Source organism: Caretta caretta, chromosome 7 (genome assembly GCF_965140235.1).
Source record: "Caretta caretta isolate rCarCar2 chromosome 7, rCarCar1.hap1, whole genome shotgun sequence".
NCBI lineage: Eukaryota > Metazoa > Chordata > Testudines > Cheloniidae > Caretta > Caretta caretta.
The window spans coordinates 42421358-42438954 of NC_134212.1; the positions used below are offsets into that span (position 1 = coordinate 42421358).

General features: G+C 38.1%; 1 protein-coding gene across 5 annotated transcripts in view; it reads right to left on the reverse strand.

The window, feature by feature from the left end:
- The window catches only part of PRKCD (protein kinase C delta), a 130499-nt gene that overhangs the window by 10723 nt on the left and 102179 nt on the right, over positions 1-17597 (reverse strand). For 4 of the 5 annotated variants that reach the window (XM_048856172.2, XM_048856170.2, XM_048856171.2 and 1 more), the window contains 9 exons: positions 12246-12402; positions 11576-11607; positions 10616-10701; positions 8478-8607; positions 7609-7709; positions 6193-6289; positions 4172-4299; positions 3030-3203; positions 2293-2384 (listed from right to left, as the gene is read on the reverse strand). In XM_048856172.2, the coding sequence (XP_048712129.1) occupies positions 2293-2384; positions 3030-3203; positions 4172-4299; positions 6193-6289; positions 7609-7709; positions 8478-8607; positions 10616-10701; positions 11576-11607; positions 12246-12402 (997 nt within the window). The remainder of the gene's footprint in view (positions 1-2292; positions 2385-3029; positions 3204-4171; positions 4300-6192; positions 6290-7608; positions 7710-8477; positions 8608-10615; positions 10702-11575; positions 11608-12245; positions 12403-17597) is intronic. The other variant, XM_048856173.2, reaches the window with a different exon arrangement.

Sequence of the window (17597 nt, forward strand, 5' to 3'; positions counted from 1 at the left end):
GTAAACCTGACTATAAAAGAAGTCAGTGAAATAAAGGTAGAGCTGAACAAAGCCAAACACCTTCCTTCAGCATTCACCAAAATATCTGTGCCTGGGATTTTTGTTGAATTTTACTTAGATTTTGAATGGAAAGACCATGTCTGATGAACCTGAGTTTAAATTGCGGAGAAAACCAGCCTTAAGACATTACACAAGAGGCTGTGGTTTAACAGAGGTTGGTCTTGTAAGACAGACAAAACAGAACTGTAGACAGTTTGGGGATACCCTAGGGTGTTCTCTTAATGAAAGTGGCCTCCTGTAAAGTTTGTTGGGAGGGCTCACTGCTGTTTGGGGAAACTGGAGTTGGATCAAACTCTGATCCTAGCAGTACACTCAGAATCTGGACAGGAGGGAGCTCTGTCTCTGTTGTCCATGTGGCCTCCGCTGGCAGTCCTAAAAGTAGGATGTGCCAGTTTAACATGGAGTTTTTGAAGGGGGGAGGAAGAGAATAAAAGGATCCCTTCAAGCTTCCCATGCCCCCTCCCTTTTGTGAAGAGCTATACTGAATAATTTTAAAACCCAGCTGCCAACTTGTTTTCATTCCTGAAACAAGATGCATCTGGCAACCAACCCAGAGCTTCTGAAAAACACACTGTGGAAAGAGATACTCTCCATATCCTGCACACTAACCTACTGTTCAAGTAAAAGTAATTTGAGAAGCTCTCTTATGGAAAGCAATACAAGTAACATGACTGGATAGCTAGGCATGAGAGCGAATGCTTCAAGGTGGGGTCCTTCTGTTGTAAATCCATCTTGGACTTTGCCCCACAGCCTTTTATGCCAAAACTCTGTGATGAAATGAAACTTGATATTTGTTAATACAGCACATAATAATTTACATGTAATCCCAAACTGCATATAATCAAGTCCATCGCTAGGCTTTTTTAATTTTTACAGTGTCACACACAGATTAAAAGTTTACCCAATGCCCTTCCCTGTTAAAATTTTTGCACACCCTAAATTTAATGAAGACAATAAAAGGACAAGTGCCTTTTTAAAACCTGTTTTGCAGAAGGTGTCTAATATCTACCAATCCTGCTGCCTAAAGTTTCATACGATTAGTTGCTCAATGTGCCCACAAATGATCCATAATCACTACTAAAATATGAATGAGTTCTTCTGTGATTTTTTTTTTCATTGCTAGTCTCAGCTAAGAGCACAGGAAGCATTTGTATCTAATCAGTCTCCTTTTGTTAAACACTCAGAAGAGAAATTACATTTTTTTGAAGTTTAAACAAAGAATAAGTGGATACCATACTCTGATGCACCAGCCAGTTAGCTTGGTGTTTTTATTCTGCTAATTTTTGGGCCTTAAGATAATAAATGAAGTTTGCACTTTAAATTTGGCTTGGAGCATGAGGTAGAGCTGTGGGAAATTCTGACATCTCTTTTCACTCCAAATCAGGACAAGAAGTTGAAATTTATAAAAAAAAATATATTTCAGAACAGAAATTTCAGAATTTTTTTTTATTGAACTGAATCTAAAAATGAACCATTACAGGTCAGTTTAATAAAACAGAATGTTTGAATTCTGAAAGATTTCATTTTGATTTTCCCAATGGAAATGCTTGAAGGGAAGGCAGAAAATGTTTGGATTCTAATCTGCCAAGTAAGAAGAGTGTCTCCATGTACCATATCAAGTTTGCAACACAAGGCACCCTAATTCATCAATGGTTACTTGTTTTTACTATGCCAATCAAATAGAAAATTGAAGGGGGAAACTTATTTTTCTCACACACAGGAGTTCAATATATAAGGATGTAGGCCCAGAGTCTAGCACAAGACACTATTCTAATAGGAAAATTGCATCTGAAGCACTGCTAAGAAACATAATTCACATTCTGCAGCTTCTTTCTGGTCTAGAAATGGCTTATTAAGTTCCCTTGGCTATTTGACGTAATCAAATCCAACTCTACAAAGGAAATTAAAAGAAGGATAAGAACATTTTCCTGTGCCACCACGCACCACCAGTCCATTATTACAGAAGGTCATTCAGTATATGGAACAAACTCTTCCAAATATGTCTTGACTATTCACCCAATTAAACAGATTGGCTGAAATCGCTAGGTCCTTTAGAACTATAAGCAGTAAAAACTAACAAAACAAAAAACTAACAAAAACAAAACTAAAAAACAAAAACCATGAACTGTTCTCTCAGCACAGCTTGTCCAAGATGCATTTTTTTGTTTAAATCTTATTTTAAAAACTCCAAGAAAAGCAAGTAGCAAAGTAGCTCACTTATTTGGGACTTACGTTGCTCTGAAGAGATCAAAGCGCCCCTTGTCCTGTATGTGGAACATCAGGTCCCCTCCGTTCAAGAACTCCATAACAAAAAACAGATGATCCTATTTACAAAGCAGGAAAGAACACAAAATTAACTTGCTTATGCAATTGTGACCCAGTATGGAGGTGCTGCTTCCCTCTGACCAAGAAAAGGACTAAGAAGTGATGAGGGAGAGGGGAAGTTGGCAAATGGCTTTTATGGAATGGTCTTTGACTTTCCCAGCATGCACAAGCTTTTCCCTCCTGCTCACACCCCCACAAAAATGAAGAGTCCCACTGCTACAGATTTCATTAGCTCAGTGACATCCTATGTGTCTTATTTTCATAGTTCATGTGCTTACAGGTCAGATATGAATGTACATTTTAATGAATCTTCCATTTGTGCTTCCCTTAACTTATGTGAGTCATCATCTTAGATCATGTAATCCAGGAAGAAACCAGTAATTGAAGTGTTTAAATTAAAACTCCTCTCTCTGGCTGTAGACTTTGTAAATGTTGTTCTGTGCCAGTCTGATTTAGTATTATTTTATACCCACTTTGCACAAACTCCTACCCAAAGTGGAAGGCAGGGAAGAATCAGAGCCAATACCTCCAGTCAATTAAAACATATTTCACTCATGCAGAGAAACAGATTGGTCACTAATCCATTTTGCTTTGTTACTGATACCAGTATTCCCATAAAGGCAAAAGTTGAATCTGTACTATACCTTAGTCTGAAATGTGCAGTAGAGGTGAGTAAGAAATGGGTTTTCCCATGCAAGTGCTAGGACCCGCTTTTCCACCATGGTACATTCCACGTCATCATCGATTAGCACCACATCCTTTTTCAGAGCTTTAATAGCAAAGAATTCATTCTTCCCTTTCAGTTCAGCAAGCAGAACCTGCAAACACAGGAAGACTTCAAGGCATATGTAAGAAAAGTTGATTTAGCTAATGCTGCTAATCAGCAGAGGAGGATTTTAGGACCAGGCATTTAAAGAAGGTTGCATAGCACTACAAAAAAGTTATTAAAAAATAGGGAGATTCACACCACCCCTCTATAACCCCTCAGCCCAAAGGCAAAGCTAATGGATTTTATGATTTTATTGGGGGTTGGACTAGATGACCTCCTGAGGTCCCTTCCAACCCTGATATTCTAGGATTCTATGATGGGGTGCATCACAGAAATTGTGGTGTACCAGCCCAAACAGGTGGCAAAATGTAGGACATCTGTGCAGCTCCTCTGTTGCAATCACTTGAGCTCATGGACTAGAAGAAAGGACATGAACCCTGTTCATCCCTTTGAGATTTTTCTTAGTTGGGTTATTTCACAGATGCAGCAAACGGCCATGTCCAAAATCCCCCCTCCTTGTGGGCCTATGTAAGGCTAGCATAGAACTCAGCTCCACCATAGACAGAGGACATGGAGTCACTCCTGCTCTGCAGCAACCCTGCTTCTGTCCAACTCAACCATGGTGGTTCCACTGCACTGGGGTGCTCTGTAGCCACAGCTATGTTGTGCATATGAGTGCATGGCATTGTTTCATACTGTAGAGCATAAAGGCGTATGCATCTTTTTGGATATTAAGGGAAGAAATCAAGAAACAAAGGGCTGGGAGGTAGTGCATCATAGATCCTTTTTTAAGTTCCAACACTGCTCTTGGTTGGTTGCAATTTTACAGGGTTGGGACTTTTTATGCCTGAGGCTCAGATGATCACAATCCATTCCATTAGCAGTAACAGTTTCACAACAAAGGGTTAATAAAACTCTCTCCCCACAAAATGAAGATTGTTTGCTTAAGTGAAATTAGCCCATAACACTTCAGAATAAAAGGCAAATCAACTTAAGTGCTTCCCATTTGTTACGCACCTTTCCAAAGCTTCCTTTCCCTAGTACTTTGTGAAAGATAAAGCTGTCTATGGTGAATTTTCTCCTGGTTCGTGAAGCTGGTCTTGGTGTACTTCCCTCCCAGAGCTTATCATACTCGCTGTTATCTGCTAATGCAAACCATGATTTTTAAATTCAGCATAGGCAATTTTCATGACAGAGATTCCTATAGTTTCTGACTTTTGACTGCCAATAGTTCATCAAATCTGCTGCTGACACTGGTGACCATAAACATGAGGACCTTACAAAGAAGCTAAATCATTCAAATGGAGTTAAAATTTTTGGTCTAAGTCTGGGATTTTACTAAAAACCTGACATTTTACTAAATCCATATTATGCTCAAAGGCCATGAGCATCCACTCTGCCCAAAGAATGCAAGGCATTCTTGTTTAGGGGGAGGGTATTTGTTAACGGCCGCTTTAAACCATCTTCTCTGATCCTGGGTCTGTTGTGTACCAGATTACAGCACTGGGGGACTAAACTTCTCTAATTTATGTAGGGTGGCAATGGCCCATTGTAACAGCTACGGACTGCCGCGAGGCAGGGAAACCTTGGCTACACCCCTTTTTACCAGCCATGTACTCAAATTTAGGGGTATAAGCACAGGAGTTGTTATGCCGCCAGAGGATCCTCATATGGTGAGTTGATTCTCCCATTGAGGGCTATGCCAGTTTTAAAGCTGCTTTGCACTGGCAGCATGTCAAAGTCGGGGTACTGCAAGAAAGAATTTGGTCCAATATGCCTATACTATACTTTCTTCAGGCCTTTCTTGCTAGAAATTAGTGTGGCAAATTGGAAAGATGCATTAAGAGGGATCATTTACTGAGCAATTCAATAAAATCAGCTCAATACACAAGGAGTAGAGAACAGCAGAAAAAAATACCACCTCCGAACCTTCAGTTACCTACCTCTTACCTGATCCTAGTAGTTCTATCAGACTTCATGGGACCATCCACATTGGTATTTAGTCATTTTGAATTTTAACTCCAATATTCTGATCTGTGTTACTGAGGATTTCCTCCCCTGATTACCCTATCTGTTCTCGCTCTCTAAAAATATTTTAATCATCATATTAGTAGAATAATAATTACATTGAGAGGAATGATACAACTCTGACAGTAAGATTATATTAAATGTGTTACAAAAACTACATCCAATTCTCTATTTTTGAACAGAACTGTAACATGGAATTAGTGTTTGTGGGTTGTTGTTGTTTTTTTAAAGTACTTCTATTTAGTCCCAACTAATACATTTTAGTTGACTCCAGTTTTTCAGATCAACAGCAGGCTTGTCATTTCACAAAGATTTCTATATGCTCTGAGTCAGTCAAGATCTTAAGAATATGTATTGTATATATTTCAATTACAATATGCTGAATATTTATATGTGCACCTTTCCAATTAATGTTCCTTTCCCAAATTCTGTCAGAGAAATTATGCTAGAATGAGAATAGAGCAAGATCTCCAGGAATTTGAGCCCGCTCTCATTTATCTCAGTACATCTCTGGTTATTCTTGGGCAAAGCAATCCACAGATCTTTATAAATGCTCATATCGTTTCACAATGTTCTCTGTGTTTTTGAAGAAAAAAGTGTCAGAGGAATAAAATCTTACTTAATATTTTCAGTGTTCTGGGGGAGTTTGTCAGCAACCTTTTAAGTATAAATTAATTACTTATTTTTAATAATTTAAATTAAATTAATGTATTAAATTAATTGTATGTCTAAATTATTAGAACAGCATTGATGTGTTATTGATATTTCATGTTCAAGCTGATGCTTGCAAAGCTCTAAACATTACTTTTCTGAACATAAATTACTCACAAGAGTTGTGCAGAGACTGTAAATATCTTTGTATATTAAAACTGCCTTTTTGTTAGAAAAATAATAAAACATTGTTTTCAGTGTATGGTAATAACAAACAACAGCTATTAACATTTCAATATATGTGCCAGTCTGGTAATTACCTATACATAAGAGAAAATGCAGTAAATTTCATTTCTTACCTGTTGTATCTCCACCCAAAGCTTTAGATTTCTTATCAAAATCCTGGTAAATACCAACATTTTCTAGTGACCCAGAATCAGATTTTCTGGTCGATTTCTGTACAGGAACAGAAGGCATTTGAGGTTATTCTTGCACTGTAATTAGCATATACTAATTAGTAATGGTAAGTAATGTAAGTAAGTGGTATGTAATGGCAAGTAATAGTAACTGAGAGTTTTATTTGTTGCTTTGCCTTTATTATAAGCAAATCTCACTCTCACGCAAAATGTGTATTTACTACTTTGTCTAGAAACCTTTGGTAATGGAAAGCTGAAGAATTATAATACACACACTTTATTTACTATAATCCCTTTTATAGCATCCACACTGTCCACTGTCATATGTTGTAAGAAAATAATAATAAAAATGGTGTTAAAAATGTTTGAGCACTCTATTCTACAACCTCTGCCAGTGCTATCCATTGAGAATTCTGGGTTCAAAATATCATAGCTTTAATGATAGGGAAGGAGCGACAAACAAAAACCAGGGCAGGAATAGTAGTAGGGGAAGTCTCTTCACAAAAGTGTGTATTACTTTAAAGTTTAAATAATATACAGGAAGAGTCATCATGTCCTAGACAGAGAAAAGAATCACAAGGTTATTGGTACTGAGCACATGTAAGCAACTTGTCCGTATTGCTGTTCTTTACGTAACTGCACTGTTTAATTTTACTTTAGTAGTTAACCTCTTTAGATTTTCATGTAGTGAAAATATTGTTCTATCAGCCCTAAGGTTTTTTAAAAAGTAAATATCACACAAAAGCTTAAGAAAGGTAGTTTGAGATGTACTTCACTTCGTTAAGCATGTGGCTCCATGTTTTTCAGTTATGCTGTTATTTCACAGCCAGTATACAGTTTTCTGCTTGTAAATGAAAGCCAGTGCTATCCAGCTGTAAAAGAAGCAACCACCAGGCTCAGGAGATCAAGAAGTTAATAGTGGGGATGTGTTAGTTCCAGCACACAAAACCTCTGATAAGCTAAAATCATGGAGTATAACATTTGTGTTTTCAACATGTGAAGAAGTAGAGAGATTACTAAAAACAAAATTTTGCAAAATCTGATTTGTCACCATTTATACCAAACACTGCAAAAGAATGTTTAAGACAACAAAAAAGAAAAACAAACAAACCTTGTTCTTGTTGGGATTAAAAAAAAAAAACATTCCAGCAGAAAGTTTCCAATTATCTGAGGGGTGGTTTTTTGTTTTGTTTTGAAACCTGCAGTTTCACTTTAAAGCCTGGAAAGGGCCTTCGTCACTTACACTAAGGCCCCACAGCAGCATATGTCACTTAATGACCAAAATGGTAAGGGAAGGAAAAACCTCCCTCCCGGGCTTGTAATACAACTAGTTGCATGACAAACAACAATGCAACATACCTGGCTAACTTGATTTAAAGCTTCTGCTAATAGTTTCTGGTTGATTCCACATAGATTTGCCACTTTCTTTTGACATTTGTGGTGCACATTCATCCCACACTCTAAAAGAAAGGAAAGGACAGTAATGTGAACTTCATGCAAAATGTTGTTAAACAGTAGATTCATAGGAAAGATTTTTTTTGTATTCAATACTTCTGTTCAGAAACGTTTTCAAAGCTCGGATTTGGGATATGAACAACTTGCTCTTTTAATTGATTACAGCCTTTAATAAAACGGCAATTCAAATTTTACCTCTCCCTCCCACTCCCAAACTCATTTAAAATGGAAGTTGCCAAAATCACCACAGGAATAGAGAGGTAAAGCTCTCCTGATCTGGAGTTATGCCTGTTTAATTAGCTGCAATTTTGGCCCATTATCTTACAAACTAGAAATAATACTTTTGATTCATTAAATTTTGTCTTTCTTGTTGGAGAATTATGACAAGAGAGGGATTTATAGTTAACAGTCAGAAAATGCATCTTCAGTTTGGGACTATGTACTCAGATACTATATGACAAATATACTCAACTGCATTGCATCTGGGGGCTGCTTGTCCCTAATGGTACCGAAGAGACAATTTTTCTTGCTCTTGTCTCCTCTGTAACACTGCAATAATCAAAATGCTCTTTAATTGACAGAGCCAAGTGTTGTTTTTAAGAGAGCTTTTTGTGAAACACAAGATGTCATACAAACTCAAGAACATCCACAACCAAGAGACTTGGACACTTCACCAAAAATTAGTTTTTCCCATGGAAAATGCTATGGCAATGCTCTTTTCCCCATCCTCCATAAAAGCTGAGACTCAAATAGCATAGAAGCCCCTAGAGTACCTTCGCACTTTAATCCTTGTTTAACTAATCCCCAGAGAAGACTGCCGCAATGATCGCAAAAGTTGGGACTCATGTAGTTGTAAACTTTAAATCGATGAGGCATATCAATGTTGAAGCGCTCCTTCTGAAACTGAAGGCATATTTACACAAATAAATCACTTTTTCAGACATGAGGGGACTGATCTCTCTCTCTCTCTCTCTCTCTCTCACACACACACACACACGTATGTTTATAATTTAAAAACCACATTTAAAAAGCATTCACAAATGATCCAACACTGAGTACTTTAAGTGTTCAATCTCTGAAGAAACTTAACATGCTGAGTTTGGATGAAATGTGTGTCTATCAAGGGGAAACTAGATGCCTACTGGCAAATTAAAATTGTTTCAGTCAAAAGTTGACTTATTGCAATGCACTCGTCTACCTCTCAGCAAAAGCATCTCTTGTGTGTCACATATTTAAATTTTATTATGGATGTGAAGCCATTGTTATAGATATATGTATTTATTTTGTTTTCCAAATGCCTGCATGTGGAGGCCTTGGTGCCCTGACAACAGTGAAAAATTTAGTCACTAAGAATATTGCCCAGCAGCATAATACAACAGGAACACTTCACACAGCATGAACTGCAGGGAAATGTACCCCCCTTTCTTGCTTGTCCTGAAATCCCTGACCCTCAAAACTCCTGAAGAGATAAGCCATGCTGCAAAACTTTAAGATCAACAAATCTGAGCTGTTTTGTATTTTAAACCTCCCCAAACCCATATCTGTTACTGCATAATTTATTCAACGCTTAAAGAATTAAATCTTTACTTGGAAAAAAAAAGTTTCTGTCAAGGGATTGTAACTACTCTGCCTTCTCCAGAGTTTCACCCATGCTCCATCTCCATAGAATGTCTAATATCTAAAGGAAGCAGTAAACAGCCATTGTTATGCAGCAAAGTACTTTCCAAGTGGATCTTGCCACATTTACAATCTTACATTCGTAAAAAGAAAAGGAGTACTTGTGGCACCTTAGAGACTAACCAATTTATTTGAGCATAAGCTTTCGTGAGCTACAGCTCACTTCATCGGATGCATACTGTGGAAAGTGTAGAAGATCTTTTTATACACACAAAGCATGAAAAAATGGGTGTTTACCACTACAAAAGGTTTTCTCTCCCCCCACCCCACTCTCCTGCTGGTAATAGCTTATCTAAAGTGATCACTCTCCTTACAATGTGTATGATAATCAAGGTGGGCCATTTCCAGCACAAATCCAGGATTTAACAAGAACATCTGGGGTGGGGGGGGAGTAGGAAAAAACAAGGGGAAATAGGCTTGAATAGAGACTGGGAGTGGCTAAGTCATTATGCAAGGTAACCTAAGTTAATTGTATCCAATTTGCAAATGAATTCCAATTCAGCAGTCTCTCACTGGAGTCTGGATTTGAAGTTTTTTTTGTTGTAATATCGCAACTTTCATGTCTGTAATCGCGTGACCAGAGAGATTGAAGTGTTCTCCGACTGGTTTATGAACGTTGTAATTCTTGACATCTGATTTGTGTCCATTTATTCTTTTACATAGAGACTGTCCAGTTTGACCAATGTACATGGCAGAGGGACATTGCTGGCACATGATGGCATATATCACATTGGTGGATGTGCAGGTGAACGAGCCTCTGATAGTGTGGCTGATGTGATTAGGCCCTGTGATGGTGTCCCCTGAATAGATATGTGAGCACAGTTGGCAACGGGCTTTGTTGCAAGGAACGCCACTAGCCGTCACCTTCAGCCCCCAACTAAAACCCCTCCAACGCATTATTAAGGATCTACAACCTATCCTGAAGGACGACCCATCACGCTCACAAATCTTGGGAGACAGGCCAGTCCTTGCCTACAGACAGCCCCCCAACCTGAAGCAAATACTCACCAGCAACCACATACCACACAACAGAACCACTAACCCAGGAACCTATCCTTGCAACAAAGCCCGATGCCAACTGTGCCCACATATCTATTCAGGGGACACCATCACAGGGCCTAATCCCATCAGCCACACTATCAGAGGCTCGTTCACCTGCACATCCACCAATGTGATATGTGCCATCATGTTACTCTGAAACCTACATTCGTAAAGAAATTTTTTCATCTCTTACCATTGTGTCTCTGCTGTTGGCTGCAGTACCAGTACATCTCCCAATGATTTTATCAATACATTTCTTATGAATAGCAGCATTGCATTCTTCAAGAGAGAAATGAAAAAGAAAATAAACCCATCAGTTAACTGATACAGATGATTAGGTGTTCCGCTTTGGAAAAGTCTAATACGAAATATGCCTTCCCTAAAATCTACAAGTGTTAATCCGTATTTCTCAAGTGAAAGTGCCCCTCTCTGTAAGCAAGAGAGGTATCTGTAGGAGATGACTGTCTCTAGTTTGGGATTATATGTCTTTACTTCTGAACCACCAGTCTCTCCTGTAGGTGATACCACCAGCATTTGAGGCTGAGGTATGTGGGGGAGAAAACATTACTACATTTGCAAATTTTGGAAACAAAAGTACTTTGGCATCGGCTGATGCTACCATATAGGATACATCAAGATCTACTATGACTGAAAGGTACTGCTATCACTAACTACATAAGAAATGAATCAAGGGTTTCTTCTGGTTGGAAAAATTGCAATTCTTAAACTCTATTTAGAAGGGTTTCAGAGTTTCCTTTTCTATTCAGGGTTTCCTTTTCTATTTAGAAGATTTCCCATATGTTCCAATATTTACTAAACACCAAAATGGAATTACTGGGCCCAATTTTTTGATGATGTAAGTGGGCACAGCTGTTATTTTCAATGACATTTCACCCATTTACACCAGCAGATAATTTGGCCCATTAACCTTATTACTCAAGGCTCGATGGAAGGGTCAATCATTTGACACTGAAGTACAGAGCCCTATGTTAGCACCGAACACTTTATAATTAACATCCGTATCATTGAGAGAGTGATTATGCACTCCGTGTGATAAATGTTTACACCGTATATTATAAATGCGACATATACCTACCTACAGAGTAATATTAAGAAGTTTGTCATAGTTACAAAATGCATATAGTCAACTCACGTCTACATTTGTATCCCTGCTTGTTAAGTCCCCTGAAAAACAAACAATACAAAAAGAAAGTCACAAGGGTAGAAAGTGTAGCTCTAGATATTTGTCTTGTTCAAAACAGATTTTTTTTAGTTGCTTTCACATGCCAGAGATTCAAGATTTAAATCACAATATTTATGCTGATTCTATCAGTCTAGGTCCTGCTATTGTAAATGTTTCTCAGTGAAGCATGTCAAAAGATTCCTGCTTCTTTCTCTCTAAGGAAACATTTTTATCATTCCACCAGCCCTTCCATAAAAGGTTTGAACATCACTGCCTTATACCCAAGGGAATTATCAGACTTATTCCTTTGCAAAGGTTTTGCCAGTTAAGGGCCAGATTTTGCTCCCACTGAAGTTGATGGAAGTTTTGCCAATTACTTCAGTGGGCTCAGGATCCATACTTAAATTATTACCATGGCATAATGTGGGGAAAATGTATGAGTTGGGCTTTTAAGTGCTACAGTACTACAAAACATAATATATTGTTCCCATCCAATGTGATGCATGACGTGTAACATCAAGGGCTACAGAGTGATTTACAACATTTTCCATCATTTCTCAGTACATCTGAAGCTAGTTGTTTTTTAATCATTTCACTCCCAAGAATAAACCTGAGCTTACATATATTGTTTCCTTCTTACCAGACGAAGTCTTTACAGACAGAGCAAAATGTGGGCTGTCCAAAGAAGGTGGCAATAAACTCATGATTTTTGATGTAGTGGATTTTGGCTTGCTTGATAGCTCCTCTCCTATTGATAGTCACAATCCCCTCATCTTCCCTCATTGACTGCTTGCAATCTGGGGAGAAAAATAAAAGAAGAAACTGTTTTAAAATTATACCAAGTTGTAACGAAAATGAATCAATACTACTTTCCCAAAAGTTATAATTTAGTATTATAATTTAGATATATTTTTTTAATTCTCTCTCTCTCACACACACACACAGAGAGAAATAACAAAATTACCCTTATCAGGTTTTAGACCCAGACACATTATAAAAATTATGTGTAAAAGAAGGTCTATGTTCATTACTCTTTTCTTGTCAATGTCAAGCTTTATTCATTTATTTATTTATTTAGGCAGTAACCTTAAACGCTTTTTCCTACTATTGAATGCATTCAGTGGCATTTTCTTGCTGCATAATTTAAATGATATGAAAGTGAAATGATGTAAAACAAGCTGAACCAAGAATAGGCCATGCTGATGTTTCAAGTTAACAGAGGAGTGGGGTGGGGGCCAGGAAATCAGGGCCCTTGCAGCTTCAGAAACACATAAGAGGAAGTAACTTTCTCAGACGCTCCCAACATTCCCTCTTCTAATAAACATAAGATATTTTTCAATAGTTCTGCAGTTGCCAAAGAGGAGACAACCCTATGGTGCAGCTCTGAGACAAGGATCCTACACTACCTTGGTGAGGAGTATCACACAAAATCCCAAGTTGCTAAAATAAGTGGATCATACAGGTCTTGGAGCGACCTTATTACTAATCTTTCATTTTCACCACATTCAATAACTTTTTTTTTCAAAATGTAAAGGCAAGAAAAGATATTGGAATGGGATGGTCCTAACAGACATTTTAAACTGTTTAAGAGAAAATAAAAAAAGACTGGAATCCCTGGTATAGCAGTGCACTCAGCCCCAAAAAAGGAGATGTGTTTTTTTCAGAGTAGGGGATAAGGAAAAGCTGCTCAAGAATGACCCTATCTAGCCAGTTAAGGAAAAGCAAAAGTCAACTATGGAGACCGGATCAGTTATTCAATGCATTCAGAAATGCTCATCCGCTGCTCTTTGTCTGAGGTGGCTGAAAAGTTCATAGTAGTGAGAGGTGGTAGTTTGGGATGTAGAGAATTCCATGGTGACGGAGGGAGGAGAAAGTCAGGTAGGAACAGACAAGGGGTAAGCACCGTAGCCCTTGTAAGAATAATTCTTTTTTTAATACACCTAAGGCTACGCCTGCACTGTGAGCTAGGTGTCTGATTCCCTAGTTAAGCAGGCACGCTGGAGACAGCGGTCATCCGAGCTAGCATGCTAGAAATAGTAGTGTTGTCACAGTAGCATGGGCAGTGGTGCACAGGCGAGCTGCCTGAACCCCACGGGTACATGCTCGGTATGCCTAGCCCATGCCATTGTTGCTTCCGCCCGTGCGACCACATCTATGCTTCTATTTTTAGTGCACTAGCTCTGATGAGAGCTAGCAGGAGTATGAGCACCCCTCGCTTGCAGTACAGATATAGCCTAAGTAGATTTCAGCACTGTGATAATACAGCACTACAGTTAGCGGCCTGCCTTGAAGCATGTTCTCCTGGAAATCAAAGGGTGTTTTGCCAAAAAGTCTTCAGTTGGAGCCAAGTTGGCCCCTTTATCAACAAATACTCAGATATTCATTCTATGTATTAGAACAATACTACAATATTCAAACTTACTGCATCCAACAACCTTCCCAATCTCCTACTTTCCCATGGATTTCTGTTTCAGACATCCCCACTGATCTGAGGGATAATTTTATTTTCCATTCTGAGGTATTGTTTGAACACACACTGTATGCAGCCTCTTAGTGGTGGTTATCCTAAATTTACCTTCAGCACCTTTAATGAAACTGAATTGAGGAGTAAACAGAGCTATCGGAAAATAAAATTTTACAGCCAGCATGGACAAAACAACAAATCGATGAATACTCCAAACCATGACCTATGATAACATTTCTCAAACACTGGTGACGTATGTATTCCCCTCTAGCATGATGTTGCCTTTGCCATTAGATCAGATGGCTGTCTCCATCACACTTAAAAAGGAATCAACAAATGAGAGAACTTGGGAGAGTCGCTGTCCTGAGTCCTGGTGCTGTATCCCTGCCTAATAACTGCATTCACATCTACAACCAAGCTTGGCGTGCAATCAATCATACATCAGGATTTAAGAGCACCCGAACTAGTTTTCTGGTTTCACTGGAATGGGAAGAAAGAACCAGTGATCCACGAAATCTTCGAATAAAGGATAGACTCAGTTTTATGAGGCCAGGCGAGGACGAGACAATTAACTGTGAGAAGAGGTCAATGGCTGGTGCTGCTAAAGGCAAATAGAGTTTCCTGACAAATTTCGAACCCATTGGCTTAAAACTATTGATGTTTGATCTTAACCCACAGGAGAACTTACTCCAGAACTCATACTCTAATACTAAATAATTATGATGATGATAATGATACATCTAGTAAATCACATCTCTGCTTCAGGAACAAGATTAAAAATAGTTCAGTTTTGCTGTTTCAACTTATCTTATTGAGATAGCCAACCAAAGACTAACAGCAATATTTCGCTTGCAAGCCATATTACCCCACTTCTTAATTCTGCTGAGCAAGCAGTATTTTGATATATACAGACACCAAATTTTTGAATGCTTCAGAAAAATCACACACTGAAAAATGTGTGCAAGTGTATAGGCTGAAGAAAGGAACATAATAGTAATTCTGCCAAATGTTAGTAATATTTTGGATTATCAGATGGATAAAACAGACTTGTCTGTGAGGGTGATTTAACCAGCATTATAGCCAAAGGGGGAGAAAAGCTGTTTCTTGCATAATTGTGCCCCAGCAGCCTCTCTTTTCAGGCCTACATTTTTATAATTTAGCCCAATGCAGATGGAAAACATTTAATAAATTAAAGCTTCTCCGGTGGGGAGTCGAATGAAAATATAGCTTCAGGAAAACCTGCAAGCTGTGAACCTAACAGAAGAGTTCACCATGAAAATGGGAAATAGATCTCTTCATGCTGAAGTTACTATAGCAATCTAATACTGTGGCCCACAATTCCTAGCCAGCTGCTGATCAGTACATGGGACAAAATCGCAATATGTTTCCCTGCACTTGAGGTAAAACGGACAATGAACTCCGAAGAAAAGCATTAGGCTGGCCTCTAAGCTTCAGAAGTCGATGCATACAGTGCAGTGGGATGCATAATTTAAAGCTAGTAAAACAGTAACTGTCCTTAACCATCACATCCCAATTTTATCTTAAGAATCTTTGCACATGGTATCAAAATCTGTATTCCAAAACAACCTGCTTCTACAACTGACTGCCTTATTAAATTACATATCTGCACTGCTTTGGCCGAAACCAACCAATATATCAAACTATTATTGAAAAGAACATTGTCACCTCTGCTCCAGAGCAAATGGGGACGTTCGGACAGCAGCTGTTGCTAGACTGCATCTGAAAAGCTAAGACGGCTTTAAATGATATCTAAAGTGAATTAGAGTAAGATTACAGTATAGTCCCTATCAATTCTTTATATAAATGCCTCGTAGTACATATTGCCAGAAACCACTTCAAAAAGCGGAGCTATCGTAAAGTCAAATGGGAAGAAAAATTTTATTTGTGGGCTGAGATTCAGATAGCAGTAGTGGCTGGGAGGAGTAGGTTGAGGAAATGAGTCAGAATTCCACATAGTTGGGGGGCAACACACAAGAATGGGGAACTTTGCCCTTCCCCAAAAGCATGAAGTCATGGGAAGTGCAACAGAGATTGGCAGGATTTTCACAGACTAGATCCTTACGTTATGCATGCTCAACACACTCAGAAATGGTAACATACCAACTGCATAATCAACAATTATGTTGCTGATTGGTGTCAGAAAATCCCCCATAACAACTGTAGTTACAATCTAGATTTGTAATGAATCATTTTAGCCCCAGAACACACCATTACATTTAGCTTTTCTAAATGTTTCCTGCCTAGTAAATATTGAGAAAATATGAAAAATATTTAACAATAACTTATTATTCAAATATCTCCTTTTCTCTTCTTAAAATTCAGATCCTTTTCTCAAACCAGCTCTTTCAATATATCTTAAACCTCCTCCCAGCATTTATACATTGAGCTAGGGGATAAAATCAGCCCCCAATCATGACACTGCAATCACACCAGAAGCACTGTATCTATGTGAACATACAGTTTTTATTTAAATTCTTCAGTGCCTATTCTTGCTTCTAGGTAAATCACAGTAACTGAAACAAGTAGTATTTCATACTTTTAACATTCTAGAATATATTTTATTGAGCTACCCAAACAATATTACTCGAGTTAACCTAACCACAATGACAATAACCCCCATACCAAGAGCACTATCTCAGCCCAATCAGCTCATTCATTTCCAAATGCCCAAGAAAAAAATCTTTGCTAGAAGCTAACAAACCAATATTCACAGAGAGAGAGAGACAGAGAGCTGAGCTCTCAAGATACTAATTTATTCAGTATACAATATGGGTTTGGGGTTTTTTTTGAAAGCTTAGAAATGGGAAAGCAAATGGTGGGATTTGAAAAAAAAAGAGAGCTTGCCATGAATGTTTCATAGTGGTGGATTTGTATGGATAGGTGAAATCCAGTTTTGTGCTAAATGGCTGACCAGTTAAAGGAGCACTGCCAATGTAAAAAGAACATATTGCAAACACATTTTCCCCCATGCTAATAATACCACCTTCAATTTAAAACTTACTAAAGCTGAAGTTCACAGTGTCCCTTTAACTATTCTGTTGCATTGCCATTGGTTCATTTGAATGTTAACAAAGCCCTCTGGGCCAAATTCAATAAAAACATCTATCTAGAACCTTTGCACAGCAATACACATTTCCCCCAAACTAGATTTCTTGCCTTGCACAGGCTCTTTCAGCTCAGAGAAAGCAGTTCTTCAACCTGGCCCTACAGTCTGCATGCATTCTACAGACACACATGCTACACACACATGAATGAATTACCCTTACAAAAACTACTTTAAAAGGGAAAACTTTCCAGAACTCTACATTTGAATAAAATAATAAATCTAAATATACATCTGTTACTCTTGATTATTTTTAATTGTTTTTGTTTACTATGTTTGTTCCTAAAACAGTATATTTTGTTCATTTACTTTTTCACCATCATGTATATTCTCGTTCTATGTATTTTAATGTTTATTTTATCTGTATCGACTTCTTTGTTCTGAGAGTACTTGTGGATTTGGCT